Source organism: Hibiscus syriacus, unplaced genomic scaffold (assembly GCF_006381635.1).
Source record: "Hibiscus syriacus cultivar Baekdansim isolate YM2019G1 unplaced genomic scaffold, ASM638163v2 tig00015919_pilon, whole genome shotgun sequence".
Taxonomy (NCBI): Eukaryota; Viridiplantae; Streptophyta; class Magnoliopsida; order Malvales; family Malvaceae; genus Hibiscus; species Hibiscus syriacus.
In genome coordinates, this window is record NW_024062375.1 from 262,359 (window position 1) to 281,014 (window position 18,656).

General features: G+C 35.7%; 1 protein-coding gene and 1 long non-coding RNA gene across 2 annotated transcripts; one reads left to right on the top strand and one right to left on the bottom strand.

The window, feature by feature from the left end:
- Nucleotides 1-5,179: 5,179 nt before the first annotated feature.
- LOC120208133 (pathogenesis-related protein P2-like) lies at nt 5,180-6,405 on the top strand. The gene is made up of 3 exons (XM_039207480.1): nt 5,180-5,483; nt 5,597-5,971; nt 6,056-6,405. Exons 1-3 carry the CDS (start codon nt 5,223-5,225, stop codon nt 6,134-6,136), a joined length of 717 nt encoding a protein of 238 aa, XP_039063411.1. The 5' UTR covers nt 5,180-5,222; the 3' UTR covers nt 6,137-6,405.
- Nucleotides 6,406-16,555: 10,150 nt separating this feature from the next.
- LOC120208152 lies at nt 16,556-17,931 on the bottom strand. The gene is made up of 3 exons (XR_005524271.1): nt 17,656-17,931; nt 17,459-17,565; nt 16,556-16,702 (listed from the first exon to the last, which is right to left on the bottom strand). It is a non-coding gene; the product is annotated as an uncharacterized LOC120208152 (long non-coding RNA).
- Nucleotides 17,932-18,656: the final 725 nt, after the last annotated feature.

Consider the following 18,656-nt stretch of genomic DNA (forward strand, 5'->3'; position numbering starts at 1 on the left):
AAGTTCTTCTCATTATAAACTCTTCGTTAAAAATATCGATGGGTATACTTCATCTTTGAATAATTTAGACTTGTAAAAGATTATCATCTGTCATTGATCTTATATTTAAGATACCCAAAGGTAATAACCTGAAGAACTTGGATTCTTGCTGAGATCCACGCGGATCAAAATCTTTGTTGAGATTTAATCCTTCGAACACGAAGTAGTAAATTGATATCTTTTTTTATTCTTTTGAATTCCTGTCAAAACATAAAATGCTTTAATGTAAATGAATTAGTGAGTATAAATTTGTTTCAAGAGAAGCTATCTCAAGTGAGATAAAGAAACTTTAAGGGAAAATATTTCGACTAAGATGAAAAAAAATTGTTTCGAGGAATAATATCTCAAGTGAGACGAAATCTGTTTCAAGAGAAACTATCTCGAGTGAGATGAAGTTTTTGTTTCAATCAAAACAATCTCGATTTGTTTTGTTTCAAGGGAAAATTCGTCAAGCAATATAAGATTTTAGTTTCAAAGGAAACTGTCTCGAGTGAGAAGAAATTCAGTGTTTTGAGGGAAACCATCTCAAGGGAGACAAATTGATGTTTCAAGGGAAACAATCTCAAGAAAAGAGAAAATGATCTTTGTGAAAGGAAACATTTTTTTTTGGAAAATTTTAATGACATCCTCAAAAGAAGAAAATTGATATTAAGAAAGAAAATTTTGAAAATGTTCACATGAGAGGATTTCTTTAAAGATACATATAATGGTGAATGCTTGATGCAAAGATGCATGTTTAAGTAAAATGTGTCAATGATGCAAATGCATTCTTCCATAAATGATAATGATGCAAAGATTTAAAATCATGTATGTGCATGTCAATGATATCGATACATATTTTCATGATAATGATACAAAGATGCAAAATCATGTATGTGTATGCCAATGATGGTCTTGATGCCTCTTCTATTTCTAAGCTCAATTGCTCTGATGGAGTTGTTTCTTCATGACTCTACTGCCAATTAATGCATGAGTGATTTCTTTTCATGATAAGCTCTTCTTGTCTTCATCTTCTGCCTCTGACAATCCAAGTGAAAAAGATCATTCCTGTTGCAATAGATCTTATTGTCTTCCATATTTACTTGATTTGAATCTTGTTTTCTCAACATGATCTAAGTCTTAGTAATGCCCAATATGGGTATTCTTTTTATGGCTCATCGAGTGTCAAAATTTTTAACTTCGAATGACCTCATCCTCTTTCTATTTATCAGACAACCCCATGTTCTCAACTTGGGTCAACAAAAGTGCCATCAAATGTCTTCTTTTCATATTCTTTAATTTGATGGTTTAACGATAAAAGTTTATTCATAAATCATTTTTCTTGCTCTAGCTTTCACTTCTTGCCATACTTCTTATTTTTGGGCATTTGATGCAAAATAATCCTCATCAGCTTCAAGGACATCTTATACTCTCGAGAGATTATCAAGTTTGTTTGCCTCAAATGATAACATCTTCAAAAATAGACTTTTGAGGCAAATTGAAATGTCAACATTTTCGTTGTCCTTCATGTAATTTCAGCTCATAGACATCTTCATTTGTCATGCTTTACCATACACTCTTCAATAATGAACACGAGTGTCAAGGTTATGGCCTACTTTGGATTCCTTGCACTTAAAAGATTAGTTCAAAGTAAAACCAAGAAATCTTTTGTTTTATATTTAACTATGTTATTTTACTTATAAGATGCTTGTAAACGAACAAAATCGAGGCTCGAAGTGAGAAAATAATAATTTATAGATGAAAATTTTAGAATTTTTACAAAGTCATGGAAATCATAGAGAGAATAAAAATCAAGAAATAAAATCAAATGTTTCATACATTACTATCATGAATGTTTTTGAACCAATCAAATTGATATAATTTGGAGCACTGAAGTAAGCTTCCGTCTAGAAGATCTCAAATGTTGCCAAAATGTCTTTAGATGTGAAGTTCCTCTTAAATATCATGCTCTCTAAACTAATCAACTAGATATAGTCCTAAAGCATAGAGACAAGCTTTTGCCTAAAAGACTTCAAATGTTGCGAGAATGTTTGTAGATGTGAAGTTCATCCCAAAGTATATGTAACACTACAATTTAGGGGCTAAATTTTTAGAAATTATAAAGTGGTGAATTTAATTGGTATTTTGGAAGAAATTGAGGATAAAATTGTAAAATTTCAAAGTTGGAAGACCATTTTAAGAAGTGCAGGAAATTCAGTGGCTAAACTCATAGTTTAACCATTTTTATTTTGGAGACAATTATAAGTCTCTCTCCCCGTCAGTTTTCCAGAGACATTTTTTCAGTTTTCCCTTCCCTTCAACCCTCCTTTCAACTCCGATCTACTCGCCGTCCGACCTCCGATCGACGAACCGAAACCACCACGTGTTCGTTGTCGACCGAGGAACAAAACCCCTCAAACCTTTTGTCGTGAATCGTTGTCGTTCGTCGTTAATTTCAATCGGAAGTATCGTCGGTAATAACTCGATTTCAATTGGTTTTTCGTCGATTCACGACGATCCGACCATCCGTTTTCGACACCTTCCGCACCATCGTGTTCTTTGCATCGTTCCGAGTCCGCCGGTGTTTTCCTTTTCTCCGTCGTCGCCGGCGAGTGGAGGGGTGAGAAAGTCAAAGTTTTCGATGTTTCGGAATCGAGCTCTCCACCGTTCAAAATTGTGAACCGAGCTTGGTAAGTGTCTCGAAATGCCTTAAAATAATTTTTAGGAATTTTTCCGGGAATTTTCCGACACCGTATCACTGTTTATGCGCCGCACGCGCCGCCACTGTGCTTAGGGTGCTAATTTGGAATTAATTTCTGTTTGGGTGCTATTTGTGTAAAATTCGGGTGTTAGTTTTGTAACAAATGGAAGAAGGTGGCTAATTTTATAATTTATTTCTGTTAGGGTGATATTTGTGTAAAATGGTCGACTGTTGACCATTGACCGTTGACCGACGTTGACCACAGTTAACCAGAACTTTGACCGGTGTTGACTGGGCATTAAACGACCTTTGACTTCAACCGAGTATACATATCCTGATGTTTTTCGATGTTCCAAGTCCGATTCCGCAGTCCGTTTTTCGAAATTCAAACCCGAAGGTCTCGAAATTGGCAGTCAAACCCGTTGACTTTGACTTTGACTGAAAATTTAAAATTTTCGAAAAGTCATATTTTATGCTTTCGACATCCTGAATCCGAATCCGAAGTCCGTTTTGCCAAATTCGAACCCGAAATATTGGAAGTTGAATTAAAGATCTGATTATGTATCGTTGAACTTTTTTTTTCCAAGAATATTTTTTAATATGTTAGATTGATGTATTTGTGGATTATTACTTTAGTTTTAATATGTTGGTTTGGTGTATTTATGGATTTTTACTTTGAAGTTTAGAATTTGAAATTGTTTCATACACTCTTTTGATAATATTTTGGTTAAATTTATTAATTTATGTTTATATTAAGCTCTATATAATATTAGTAGACTTTACCTATAGTTTAAAAAACAAGGTAAAATTTCTAGTGAGTTTAACGAGCAACTAGCTTAACAAGCTTAACAAGCAAAGAGCTAAACGTGCAACCAGTTGAGTTTAGCAACAAGTTGTTTTTAACGAGCACGAGTCGAGTAAAATTTTAACGAGCAATGATTCGAGTCTAGCAATAATTTTTTTAACGACCACAAATCGAACACCGTTCAACTCGTGATCGACTCACTCGATAAGCATCCTTAGGAATGAAAATAATTTTGGCATATATATATTATTATATATATACATGTATACATATTTAATTATTTTATATGTGACACTAAAAAGATGATGTCGTGATTGTGAAGACATCTTTGTTGAAGAGGGTGATATCCTGTCCCATATTAATAAAAAAAAGTAGACGAGGATAACGATGTATATTTAATTTGTAACATTTAATGATATTTATTTAATAAATTTAATTTTAACGAGTTTTGAATCTTAATTACTATGAAATGACAAAAGTCAAGGATGAGCAAAATTAATTTTTTTAAAAAAAATTACGATGAAAATTATGGGAGAAAATTTTTGAAGCTCAAACTCTTTCAAAACATTAAATATGTTTATAACCATTAAAGAAGAATTAAAGAAGTGGTGAACTCATTTTAAAACTTATGATCCATATACCATGAATCTTATTTCTAAATTTCGGATCATAGGAGAGTGGTGAAAGATAGAGCCTTTATCTATGCTAGCAAGAATGTAGAGAAAAAAGAAAAAGAAAATATGGATTATGAAGGAACCTCCATAAATTCGACCCATGGAACCTCCATACCATATTTAATCTATTCAATTGAACTTTGGGTCAATGCTCGAATATTGACTCAGAAATGCGGGTCGTTTCACATAGAACTATATTGAAATGATCTTTTCGTTCATTTAAGTTTTAAAAGTTACAAAAAGATAATTGAACTTATCGAATTATTATAAAATGACCATTAAAATTTATCAAACTAGCACAGCATGGTTATCAAAACTCATTAAACTGTTACAAAATGGTCCTTAAATTTATCAAATAACATGCAATGAAAATTTTGTAACAATTAGATAAGTTTAGTGATTATTTTATAACTTTTAAAATTTCAATGGCTGAAAAGATTATTTTAACATAGTTTAATGATCATTTGTGTGCTTAACCCGTAGAATTATGACAGGTGATCTTATTATAAATTTAAGAATTAAAAATAAAATAATAAGACACTTGTCACCATTTTAATTATGCTTGTAAAAATAAATCACCACTAATATACCTGATAATAATCTACCTTAGAAGGACAATTAATTGGTGGACTGAAAAAGAAAAGGTTTTCCGCAAACACTAGTAGAAAAATGTACATGTCTGATGAGTGAGCGGATTCACCCTTATATAAGGATGTACACCTGAAATATGAATTTTTTTTATTAGTCATTTATTTTATTAATTGTGTCTACCTTAAAATTTTATTTGTGCTCATCTCATACAAAAATTTTGTGTTATTAATACATGTGTGTGGTGTGCCCATCATAAAATATATTTCTGGATCTGTCTGATAGAGTTGAACAAATAATTGAATTGACAAGTTACATACATTTCACGTGGTCCTTTTAATCTCAAGTCTAAAAAGGGAACCTCAACTTGCCTATAAATTTGAGCTCCTGGAAATGATTTCAACACAAAACAATCTGATTCATAGGAAAACTAGAAATGGAGAGATCGGTAATGAGCTTAAGTGTTTTGGTGTTAGCTTGTCTGGTGGGTTCTGGCGCAGCACAAAGTCGTCAAAAAGTGTCTGCTCATTGGATCGAATTCTTAGCGAAGGAGATGGACTGGGACATGAATAAAGCTCACGATGTTGCGTGCAAGAAATATGATGCCGATAAGCCCTACGAATGGCGCAGCAAATATTATTGGACCAACATCGGTGATCTTGGTGATCTTGAACAGAGTTGTGGCAAGTGCATTCATGTAAGTAACTTTTTCATCATCTTAGTTTATCTGGTTTCAAATATTTTACCGGATAATTGAAAAACAAAAGAAAAGGGAAGCACATATTCATCATGTTTTCATTTCCGATGCAGGTGACAAACACGGCGAACGGCAATGAAATAACAGTGAGAATCGTTGGTACAACCGGACAAGGCCTAGAGTTGGATAAGCCAGCGTTTGATCAGCTTGACAGCGATGGGCAAAGCCATGGAGGAAACCTTGTTGTGAACTATAAGTTTGTGGATTGTGATCCTACCCCAGCAGGTCCTGGCGAGTCTAATGTCAAAGCTGATTTTTCTAACTACAACCCTGAAGAGAATAAATGGGCCTATCCTTCACATGCCGAGTGCGCCGCCAAGGACGGCGATAAACCCTTGGAGTGGCGCAAAAGATATGGGTGGACGGCTTACTGTGGGAAGTACTATAAAGCTTCCAACCCGGAAGAAAACTGTGGAAAGTGCTTAAAGGTATCGAATATATATATATTCTTAGACTTCAAATAATTCCTATGCCTATATATAGTTTAATCTAATCTTGGCTCTCGAATGAAGGTAACCAACACAGACACGAAAGATTCGGTAACAGTGAGAATCATGGACACATGCGCAGAGAAACGCAAGCCTTGGTGTTGAACTACGAAACAGCTTTTAAACCTATCGACACTAATGGGGAAGGGAGAAAAGAAGGTCATCTTACTGTGGACTATGAATTTGTGAAGTGTGATGGAGATGTGGATTCCCCACTTCTCATCTATTCACAGTAACTTTATAGACTTGAGAATTCCCACTTCATTTCACTTGAACGATGTACAACGTATCTATGTGAAAAACCTTTGTGTAATAAGCATGTTACCGCGGAATCATGAATTCCTCTTGTTCATTATAACATGAGATTAATAAGAAGTGGGATTGTGTTTGTGCCAACATGAATTCCTCTTGCACATTGTACCTTAAGAACATGACTATACCTCCAAAATGCAATATTGATTCTTATAAAGAATATGATATGATCCTCTAAACGTACGAGGAAATTATTTTTGACCATAAAATCAAGCACTCTTGAATCGTTCTTAGGCACCAAAAAGTGCATATCAGAAAAATATGAAGAATCTAAGTTGATATCGATATTGTTCATCTAATGTTGATAACGTTTTTGAGTTGGTATCGATACCTAATTTATTTTTTAAACTTCTAACCCAATTATAATATCAATACCAGAATGTGGTGTTTAATACTAGTTTAGGGTTTAAGGTACTTTTTAATACACAAGTATCGATACTGGACATTTTCTATCGATACCACCAGGATAGTATCAATATCATATGTTAGTACTGATATCAAAAATTACCTTGAAGTTTCATTTTAAGTCTATAGTATCAGTACACTCTATTCTAGTATTGATACCATATGCACCGAATAGTCAAAATTACATTTCAAACATACTTTAGCGTGCACTAAACTTAGCCTACGTTATATGCAACTCATATATCATGTAATAACATACAAATATGCAACGTAAAATCCATTTCAACCATGTTTCAACAAACGAGTACCTTGTAAGCTTAAATAGGTACCAAATACATAACATACGTTTCTCCTTGCCATTTGATCCTTCTTGTAGCACATACATACTCTAAACATAACTTTAACATGTTTATACAAAACATATGGCATGACATCTGTTGGGAAATAAAACGAGTAATTTCCCTATACCCAGATTAGTGAGAATTCAAAATAAAAGCGGAAAAATAATACCCGAAAATGATAACGGAGTTCAGCCAATTATGCCTACGTCTCCGGACTGCTGCAGATCTTTTACTAAAGAGATAAAATTTACAGGTGTTTACAAAACACTCACAACTCACAAGAAAGCTCTCTAAACTCTTTAGTATTGGGAGAAAGAAATGATTTGGGATATTTTGAAGCTAAATGGGTTAGGGTATTTATAGTTGAAGCTTAAGGACTAATCTTGTAAATACACTAAAGTGCAGGGACTAAAATACAATTCCCCCATTACAATTTTTAACAAAAATTAAATGCACCGAATTCGATGCCCAATCCACCGAATTCGGTGCCCCCCTTAATTGACTTTGTTTTCCTCCTTAATTGACTTTCAATAATCTCCCACTTGAAGACTGATTTTATCTGTCTTCACACTTCGATCGATGCAACAACATTTCTGGTCTTGTTACTCTAGCATGCCAACTGAAGCTGAACACAACTTCAGTTTGTCCGTAGTCACTGTCTTTGTTAACATGTCTGCCGGATTTTGAGCTCCACTAATCTTTTCAAGTTTCAAAATCCCATCTTCCAGAAGAGACCGGATAAAATGATATCGCAATTATATGTGCTTCATCCTGGAATTAAAAGACGGATTCTTCGCTAGATGGATGCCACTTTGACTATCGCAATACAAGACATTATTTTCTTGTTTTTTGCCTAACTCTTCCAAGAAACTTTGGAGCCAAACCATCTCCTTGATGGCTTCCGTAATAGCGACATATTCTGCTTCAGTTGTGGAGAGAGCAACTATCTTCTATAGTTGAGAAACCCAACTCACTGCAGTACCTCCTAGAGTATAGACATACACTGTAGTGCTTCTTCTGATGTTAACATTTCCGGCTAAGTCAGCATCTACATAGCCTATCAGTATCGTATCTTCACCTTTGAAACAAAGTGATTTGTTTGTAGTACCCCGTAGATATCTGAGGATCCATTTGACTGCTTCCCAGTGTACCTTGCCCGAATTATTCATGTACCTGCTAACAGCTCCCACTACATGAGAAATATCTGGTCTAGTATAAACCATGGCATACATCAGACTTCCAATTGCTGAGGCATACGGCACCTTCACTATGTGTGCATGTTCCTCTTCCGTCTTTGGTGATTGTTCTTTGGAGAGTCTAAAATGAACACCTAAAGGTGTACTTACTGGTTTAACATCTTGCATGTTAAACCTGGAGAGTACTTTGTGGATGTACTCAGCCTGTGATAATATCAGAGTCCCTGACTTTGTGTCTCTCTTAATCCTCATCCCAAGAATTTACTTTGCAACGCCCAGATCTTTCATTGCAAACTGCTTCGACAATTTTTGCTTCAAGTTTATAATATCTTGCATGTCTGAGCCTGCAACGAGCATGTGATCAACGTACAACAATAAAATAATGAAGCTGTTGTCGAACTTCTTGATGTAGCAACAATGATATGCTTGGCATCTGGTAAAACCATTGCTACCCATGAAACTATCGAACTTCTTGTACCACTGTCTAAGAGCTTGTTTTAAACCATACAAGCTCTTCTTCAACCTACATACCAGGTTTTTCTTGTATGCCTCTATAAAGCCTTCTGGCTGCCTCATATAGATTCTTCCTCCAAATCACTATGAAGGAAAACTGTCTTTACATCTAACTGCTCAAGATGTAGATTTTTTGCAGCTACAATTTTCAACACCAGTCTGATTGTAGACAGCTTCACGACTGGAGAGAAAATTTCATTGTAGTCAATACCTTCTTTTTGCTGAAAACCTTTGACAACAAATCTTGCTTTGTAGCGTTTGCTCCCATCGTGCTCTTCTTTGATCTTGTAAATCCACTTGTTATGGAGCGCTTTCTTGCCTGGTGGTAATTCAGTTAATTCCCACGTCTGATTTGACATAAGCGAGTCCATCTCATCTTTCATAGAAGACTCCCACTTGACTGAATCCTCCACCTGCATTGCTTCATCATAGCACTCTGGTTCCCCGTTGTCAGTAAGCAACAAGTAGTGCAAAGAAGGAGAATAACGCTGGGTTGGTTTAGGAATTCAGGAGGAGCGTCTCAGTTCTAGTGTGCCTGGTTCTTCTTGAACTGCTTCAAGACTGATTTGAACATCATTTCCAGAAATCTCCTCGAACTCAACAAATTCCTTTTTTTCAGCTTCGGTATTGGAGCTACTTGATTCTATGGTTGACCTGTCTTTGTACATCACATTCTCATTGAAAATGACGTCTCTGCTTCTGATGATCTTTCGATTTCCATAGTCCCAAAACCGGTAACCAAAACTCATCATCCATAACCAACAAAGACACATTTGTTGGACTTAGCATCAAGTTTACTTCTTTCAGCAGAATTTATGTGTACATAAGAAATATAACCAAACACTCTTAAGTGTGAAAGGTTTATTTCTTTTCTGCTTCAAACTTCCTCTGGTATTCCACCATCCAAAGGAACTGAGGGCCCACGGTTGATCAGGTAAGTTGCAGTGTTGATAGCTTCAGCCCATAGCAATTTAGGCAAGCCGACATGTATCCTCATGCTTCTGGCACGTTCATTCAGAGTTTTGTTCATGCGCTCTGCTACGCCATTCTGCTGTGGTGTCATGGGAACTTTTGTCTCCATCTTGATCCCATTATTTACGCAAAAGTCTCTGAATCTACTATTTCTGTACTCTCCTCCATTATCAAACCTCAACCGCTTGACTTTCAAACCAGTCTCATTTTCCACCATGGCCTTCCATTTTCTGAAGGTATCAAAGACTTCTGATTTCTTCTTCAGAAAATAAACCCACACCTTCCTTGTAGAATCATTGATGAAGGTGACATAATAAAGTGAGCCTGCAAGAGATGGAACTGGAGATGGTCCCCATACATCAGTATGAACCAACTCTAACTTTTCTGCCTTGGGTGTCTTGTCAATCTTTGCAAAACTAACATTCTTTGGTTTGCCAAATATGCAATCTCACATAGTCTGACATCTATACTCTTTAGATCTGGCATCTTCCCTTTTGACAAAAGTGTCTTCATCCATTTCTTGCTCATATGGCCAAGTCTTTGGTGTCATATGTTTGATTTTCCATCAGCATCTACTACTGCAATGATATTCTCTAAATTTGAGGTTACATAGAGCGTACCAGTCTTCTTACCACGAGCAATGACGAGTGCTCCTTTGGTAATCTTCCATTCACAGCCTGAAAAGGTTGTACTATATCATTCTCCATCAACCTGTCCTACAGAAATCAAATTTCTTTTGAGGTCAGGAATATGTCTCACTCTTTTCAGCTTCAAGGTGGTCTGGTTTGGAAACTTTAATCGGATGTCTCCTTTTCCGACGATCTTCAAGGTTTCATTATCAGCTAGATGAACATTCCCAAAAGCACCACTGACATAGTTCTCCATGATTTCTTGGCATGGGGTTGAGTGGAAATATGCCCCTGAATCCAAGATCCATGATTCAATCAGACTGTTGACACTTAGAATCATGTCATCACCTATCTCCTCTGTCATGTTGGCAGATTCATGTGCGCCAATATCTTTCTTTGGTGCTCGACAATCTCTTTTAAAGTAACCCTTCTTGCCACAATTATAACAGTTAAAATCTTTCTTTCTCGTTCTTGATTTTCCCCTTCTGGATTTCGATCTGCCACGATTTGAATTTCTTTCTGAAGTTCTCCCTCTAGACTCTGTGTGCAAGGCTGAGGAGCTTGATGCTTCACCCGATTCTCTCCGTCGAATTTCTTCACTCAATACCAGATCCCGAAGTCGAATTTCAATTTACTGTTTCCCGACGAGCTACTGACTGCTGTAACAGTAACATTCCAACTGTCTGGTATAGATGATAAGAGAATTAAAGCTCGAACTTCATCATCAAATTCAATTTCAACGGAACTAAACTGGGTTGTGATTGTGTTGAGTTCATTTAGGTGTTGAGCCACTGATGCCCCTTCTGCCATCCGCAAATTGAATAATTACCTCATCAAGTGAACTTTGTTTGAGGTCGATGGCTTCTCATACATACTGCAGAGAGCCGCCATAAGACCCGCCGTGGTCTTTTCCTTTGCTATGTTGAAAGCAACATTGCGAGATAACGTCAGTCGGATAACTCCGAGGGCGTGTCTGTCGAGAAGAGCCCAGTCTTCATTCTTCATGCCCTCTGGTTGCTTTCCTGAGAGAGGTTGATATAGATTTTTCTAGTACAGAAAATCTTCAATTTGCATCTTCCAAAAGCCAAAGTCTGCACCATCGAACTTCTCAATTTTCACCTTCCCTTCGTCTGCAGCTATCGCTCCCACTCGAATCTGGCTTCTTTTGGATTGTTTCTGACAATTCTTGCGAACCACCATGTATTAGAATACCTCCGTCGACAAATTTGTATCTCCGACCAAATTTTACTATTCATAAAATTTATTATTCATGTGAATAATAACCTCATAGAAAAAGTGACAAAATTTACCACCAAAAGCTCTTGATACCAATTGTTGAGAAATAAACGAGTAATTTTCCTATAACAATATTAGTGAGAATGCGAAATAAAAGCGGAAAAATAATACCCGAAAATGATAACGGAGTTCAGCCAATTATTTATACGTCTCCGGACTGCTGCAGATCTTTCACTAAAGAGAGAAAATTTACAGGTGTTTACTCTAAACTCTTTAGTATTGGGAGAAAGAAATGATTTGAGATGATTTTGAAGCTAAATGGGTTAGGGTATTTGTAGTTGAAGCTTAATGACTAATCTTGTAAATACCCTAAAGTGCAGGGACTAAAATGCAATTCCCTCATTACAATTTTCAACAAAAATTAAATGCACCGAATTCGGTGCCCAATCCACAGAATTCGGTGCCCAATCCACCGAATTCGATGCCCCCCTTAATTGACTTTGTTTGCCCCCTTAATTGACTTTCAACAATCTCCCACTTGAAGACTGATTTTAATCTGTCTTCACACTTTGATCGATGCAGCATTTCTGGTATTGTTACTCTAGCATGCCAACTGAAGCTGAACACAACTTCAGTTTGTCCGTAGTCACCGTCTTTGTTAACATGTCTGCCGGATTTTGAGCTCCACTAATCTTTTCAACATCGTCATCATACCAAATAACAATACAAAATATACATTTCAACATGTATCACAAAATAACATTGGTTTACAAAGTAACCATTCGATAAGTTTTTAGCAAGAAATTTACATGACCAAAAGATGATGACTTGCAACCCTTAACCGCAATCCTGAATCCTTTCAGTAGAGTGATGTCTTGAAATTACTGAAACACACAAGGTAAATTTATATAGTTTAATGAGATAATCATAAACATATCATTACCTAGGATGACAAGTTCAATGATCATAGTATTAACATAGCATTCTTTTCATCTTTAACATTAAGCACAACAGTGGTCATGCAATATCATGTTAAATTCATTAAACATAAGCCTGATGGAACACTTTCGAACAATTGGTATACGAATCCTGTTCTCACTTCCGATTATGCATATAGCCCACGTAATGATCAATCCTTCTATAATTGCGAAAGACATAAGTCTGACCAAATCATCATCCCTCTGTCACTAATGGTACCCAAGTCCAAACAATACTCGTATAAACACTATGGATCATATAGCATGCCAATTGTATCTCAAAATCGATATGCTAACCATGAGTACTTTCAATTTAACACATAACTTACAATAAACACATTTCATCTCACAGGCTTGAATTAAGTCTGAAGCAACTCTCCGACATCATCATATACATATGAATATACATAACATGTTTCAATAACAATCAAATGCACAAAACTTACCAATCTTACCAACATATCCACTTGCACAAGTTGCCATCCTTTGATGCTCTAGGTGAGCCAATAATTCACATAGATATAACCTACAAGGTTATGACCTAAAATACATATTAGCACAAAGAATAAGGACTACACTCACCTTAACTGAAGTAGCTCGGTTTAGCTCGATTATCCACTCCCGATAACCTTAGCTTTTCCTCTTGGAGTGATGGCTTCCACCGTTCCTTCTTGCACTAGAAAGGTATAAGAACACTTAATCAACAAAAATGATCAAATTAAGCAAAATCCCTTGATTTTGCTATGAACCCTAACTTGAATCTCATTTAGGGTTTTGAATCAACTTACCTAAACTTGAAATTGACACTACCAATGAAAATTATAGCATACAAATTCTAAATATGTAATCAATTTCTAAATCGGGTAAAAGAAAGGTCTTTAATTTTTAGAGAGACGTTTTAGGGTTATAAGGCTTCTCACGGCAACAATGGAGTTTTCTCTTAGGTTGAAAATGATGACATGCTTCTAAAGGCTTTCTATGTTTCTTGGCAACTGGGTTTGCTTACTTTGAAGTAAAATTAAAGAAATTCAAAGAAATTACACCATTTAGTCATCCATCTCTCCACCACTTGCAATTTATTATGTTCTAATTAATTACTAGCCATTTAATTTATTCTTTGTTTTCACTTTGACACCTAAGTTTTACCAGTTTCACTAATTTTTTTTTAAATTCTTCACTTCTTCCATTTTAGTTATTAAATCTTTTTCACGGACTTTTCCAATTGATAGACGTCGAAAAAATTCTACACCAATTTTCAGAGTGTTACAAAAAATGTCAAAACAAAAGTGAAAACGCTGATTAAAAGTTATATCGTGAGGTTACAATGCAAAAGTTAGTACTTAAGTGATAAGATATGTGTGGAATTGAAATTTCGACAAATTAAGCAATAGTTGATTCCTAAAAAAATGAGTTGATTCGAATATCTTTCTTTAGTCAATGTCGTGGTTGTAAAATAAAGTTGTAAGTTCTCCCTCAGTCATGTCTCAAATAGTGGAGTGCACAACGAAAGCAAAATATACATATCATGATGAAAATGAACAGTTAATTACTAAAATTTCGTGTGTGAACCAGAGTCAGTTGATCAAGTCATTGTGAAAGAAAAGTGTGTGTTTACTCACTAAGTCGATGACCTGTGTAAGCAAGTTTAGCAAAACCTATATGATAATCAAAGTGGTCCTCCATCTGGTTCCTATCAATCGAAAGTTCTCTACTGTACCTTTGAGGTCAATCGTTCTGATAGACACCTCTGCAAATTTTCTAAATCTGATGCTCCAATGTGATCTTATCATTTTTTATGGTTGATTTCATTGATGATGTTTTTGTGTGTGTTCTAAAATTAGAGTGATTCGATAGAGCTCTTTAATGTTTCGACAAGTCAGTGTCTTCTCAGCTTTGATAATTTTCTTCCCATGATTTTTAAAAATGATGTTACTTAGTCGATTTTCTATAGAGTTCAATGGCAGAACTAAATCTCGAAATTGTGTAACAGATTCTTGTAAGAGCCAACATTGTGATAATCCATGCGTATGTCGAGAGAGAAGTTGTTCGGTCTGAGATTGTAATAATTTGAAATCTTAAAAACCAAGATTTATGAATTTGAGTTCCGTAAGTTTTATTCCATAAATGCTTCAGATGTATCATTAAATTCCTTTTGGTTCGAGTTTTCGGTCGATCAGATGTGTTCAGATGATTTAGTGAAGTGTGGACTCCAGATAATTTCAATGAATATCATTTCAGGTGTCATTAAATGAAATTCTTATGAACGTTGTTTCCATTTTATCTTAAGCCTTATTTGATTTTTTTTTTTACTCAGCAACATGTAATTTTTAAACTCCAACCGAGAGCCTCATTAAAAACTCCTCTTAGCCTAAATAGGGGAAAAGAGTACTCCAAGGTTGGGATACATACAACCGGTCCAAAAAATATACATGGGCTCTCATTATGCCAAAACTAGGCAATAATCTTCATAAACATAACGTACAAAACAACACCAGACAGTCAACACGAAAAGAAGTTGATAACAAAGAGCAACCAACATAACTTCATGCTACCAAACAACCCAGTAATCCTACTAGATAAGACCAGCTAAGCAAAGCATATAGGCTTTAAACTAAGCAGGGCATACAGACACAGAGCCGAAGACTATCTTACCAACAGGCTTTAAACATTTCTTGTCTGCTTGTTCCGATTTTCGCGAGGTAATCTGCCATGTTGTTGCATATCCTAGGAGTATATACAAGTTTGTACCTTCCCTACAGTCACTAATCTTCGATCAATCTCTTCAAATAAAGCTCGCCACCTCCAAGGGCGAATGAGGGAGGAATGAACCCAGTTCAATGTTACTTTCGAATCAGATTCTATAATCAGCTCAGTCTCCCCAAACCAGCTAAACTCATTAAATATCTCTAAGGCAGTTTTGATAGCTAATAGCTCGGCAAAATCAGAATTAACACATGAGATGGGCCCAAAAAACATTACCACCACATACCCAGCTGCTGATCTTAACACACCCCACAACCTGCTGCATCCTTCAAAGCTGCCCCATCCACCTTAAACTTCATCTGACCCATGCAAGGAGGCTGCCAAATTACCTTCAATCTAATCTGAACGTCACTCGAATCAGCTCATGCCCCAGATCATTTCTACCACAGCTTCTCATCTAGGAAGTTAATTTCTTTCAATGCCTTGCACCAAACTAATGCTATCATCTTTGCATAAAAGATGATTGATTTGTGTTTGATATAACATTCAGTTATATTAAATTATTATCCGATCGAAAGTGTTATTGAAGTGTAATTGGAAGTGTAGTCATCTTCAAATATAATACTTAAATTTCAATATCTATAAAGCTCATATAATTCCATTTATAGAAACGAAATCCTAAGCAGTTGGCACAATCCCACTTCTTATTTATCTCATGTTACAATCTGCAAGCGGAATTTATGATTCCGCATTATCATGTTTATTACACAGGTTTTTACACTGACAAGATTCATGTGAAATGGAGTGGGAGATCTCAAGCCTTTGGTAATTAATATAAAGCAAAGTTACTGGGAATAGACAAGAACATCGTCGTCACACTCCACAAATTCATAGTCCACAGTAAGATAGCCTGCTTCATGCCCTTTGCCGCCAGTGTCAATCGGTTTAAAAGCTGTTTCGTAGTTCAACACCAAGGCTTCCACTTCTCCGCCGCATGTATCCATGATACTCACTGTTACCGAATCTTTCGTGTCTGTGTTGGTTACCTTTAAGCACTTGCCACAGTTGTCTTCCGGGTTCAAAGTTTTATACTTTCCGCAGTACCCCGTCCAATCATATCTTTTGCGCCACTCCAAGGGTTTTGTAGGCACCCGTTTTTGTCCGAGAAATAAATATTATATTATAATAATTATTATATTATAATTTTTATTATTATAAAATTATAATTATTATTAATATTATTATTTTACAACGTTTACAGGCCCAAACTACAAAGACCAATTACAACAGTCTTGAAGAAATTAAAACCCGGAGCCCAAGTGTGACCCGAATCCAGAATTGATCTGTTTAGCTGCTGCCGCCAATCATGCCATTTTTTATGCCGATACTGCACAAATCATCCACATCAAACACCAATCAATCACCAAAATTATCATCCAAGTCAAAAAAAAAAAAAAGAAAAAGAAAAAAGCAACCGAAAATCCCTAAACTTTCGGGATTTCACTTCACCAAATCAGAGAAATAATTCACTTACTTCTACCTAATCCAACAACATACAATGGGATTTGGCGATAAAAAGGAGGGAGGATTCAGGAACCAAGGGGGGAAGAAGTTAACAAACACAAGAAACGAAAAATAGGAGGAATCTACCCGGGGCGTTGCGGCCGCTGCGAAGATTGGGAAGATACTTGGGGAACGTTTGCTGCTCAAAGAGATATCTTCTGTTTCTATTTTCTTAAAATGAGAACAGAAGTATCATGGTAAAATCAAGACTGTCATTGATTCTCAGGGATTGAACTACACCCGAGGAAGAATACACTTTCAGTTTGTGCTTGGTAAGCTGTTCTGCTTCAGTTATGTTGTTAAAAACATTTCTTGCACTAAAACAAATAAGACTCTTATGCAGTAACACTTTGAATTGTTTTGTGTAACTTGTGCTGCTTAGATGTTTGTCATTGTTATTAAATGATAATTGTTCTAAAAAATTGGAACATATTTTTTCCCATATCCGAAACAAACAAGAAAGAACCAAAGTCATTATTCAAAACGACCAATCAAAACCCATCATCATCAGTAGTCATTAGGGTACTCAAAATCTGAAGCGAAAAATAAGCAAATAGAGAAAGGAAGTAAAATAGTTTACCTAGGGTCTTTTGATAGCCACCAGAGTCAAGAAAGTTCGGGATTGTGGGGGTCGAACGTCGGAAAAGGAAACCGGAGAGTCCAAGGACTCAAAGGTTCAAATCCAGGCTTGCATGATTATAAGTTAGTTTTAGATTTGTTTTGAAAAAAAAATAAAAAAGAGTAAGAGTAACGGGGGGGTGTCTCGATCTAACTTACCTTGCTATGTGAATGTTCATCGTTAGAATCCATGGTCCCAGGTCACCGGAAGTGGAAAGTCGGGGCCTTTTATCATGTTAGGGGTTGGATTGGGGCTTCTAGGCACTCGGTTGTAGGGGTTAAACGAGGAAGAGGAGCTTTAGTTTTCGCCTGGTCAGACTAGAGCTTACCTGATCACCAGCGACGTTGAATGGTGGTTTGCGAGACTAGAGAGCTTTGAAGCTCTCGAACAAAGAAGAAGAGGGAGGCTTAGAAGTGAGGAGCGGCTGAGTTATGTTTTAGTTATTAGGTTAAGTTTCAGTTTTAGATTTAGGTTTATTTAATTGAAACTACATCGTTCTGTTTGGAACTAGAGTAGCCCACCTTTTGTCCGAATGGGTTTATCTATGTAAGAGTCATGCTAGTTTCCACTCTAGTTCATTTCAGTCCTCAAATCGAAATGTTTCCTATTTTTAATTTTGACTCCATATATTGCGCACTTTTTATTTTAGTCCTTAATTAGTAATATATTTAGTTTCTGCTTGTTTAGACATTAGGACTTTTAATTCTTGCATGTTTTTTTTAATCTTAAATGTTTAGGGCTTATTTCGATATTAATCCTTTATAATGTTAAGCTGTTTTGTTTTAGCTTCATGATTTATTATAGTATAATATTAGTTTTTACCCAAATTATTATTTTATTTGTAATAAAGCCAGTAGAGTTGTGTTCAATATTATTTAGTCCCTATTTTAATGAGTATATTTATTTCCTAAAACGTATAATTTGAGATGTTATGTTTTTATTTGTTGTACTTAAGTTACATTTGTGCATTACATATTAATATATATATAGTTTATAATTTATAGCTATGAAAAATATTAATAGAATTTTTGTATTAAATGTCACATTAAATGATATGTTTAATCTTAATGTTTGTTTAATTAATTTTTGCATGACATCATTTTTGTATGATTTGCATGATAGCCCCACGTGCATAACTCAACTTGATCACATAATCGGA

Excerpts from the sequence above, each read along its gene's own strand:
- LOC120208133 (XM_039207480.1), top strand. The coding sequence starts at position 5,223 with ATGGAGAGATCGGTAATGAGCTTAAGTGTTTTGGTGTTAGCTTGTCTG. Across the intron at positions 5,484-5,596 it reads GTTGTGGCAAGTGCATTCAT|GTGACAAACACGGCGAACGG; the intron begins GTAAGTAACTTT and ends TTTCCGATGCAG. Across the intron at positions 5,972-6,055 it reads ACTGTGGAAAGTGCTTAAAG|GTAACCAACACAGACACGAA; the intron begins GTATCGAATATA and ends TCTCGAATGAAG.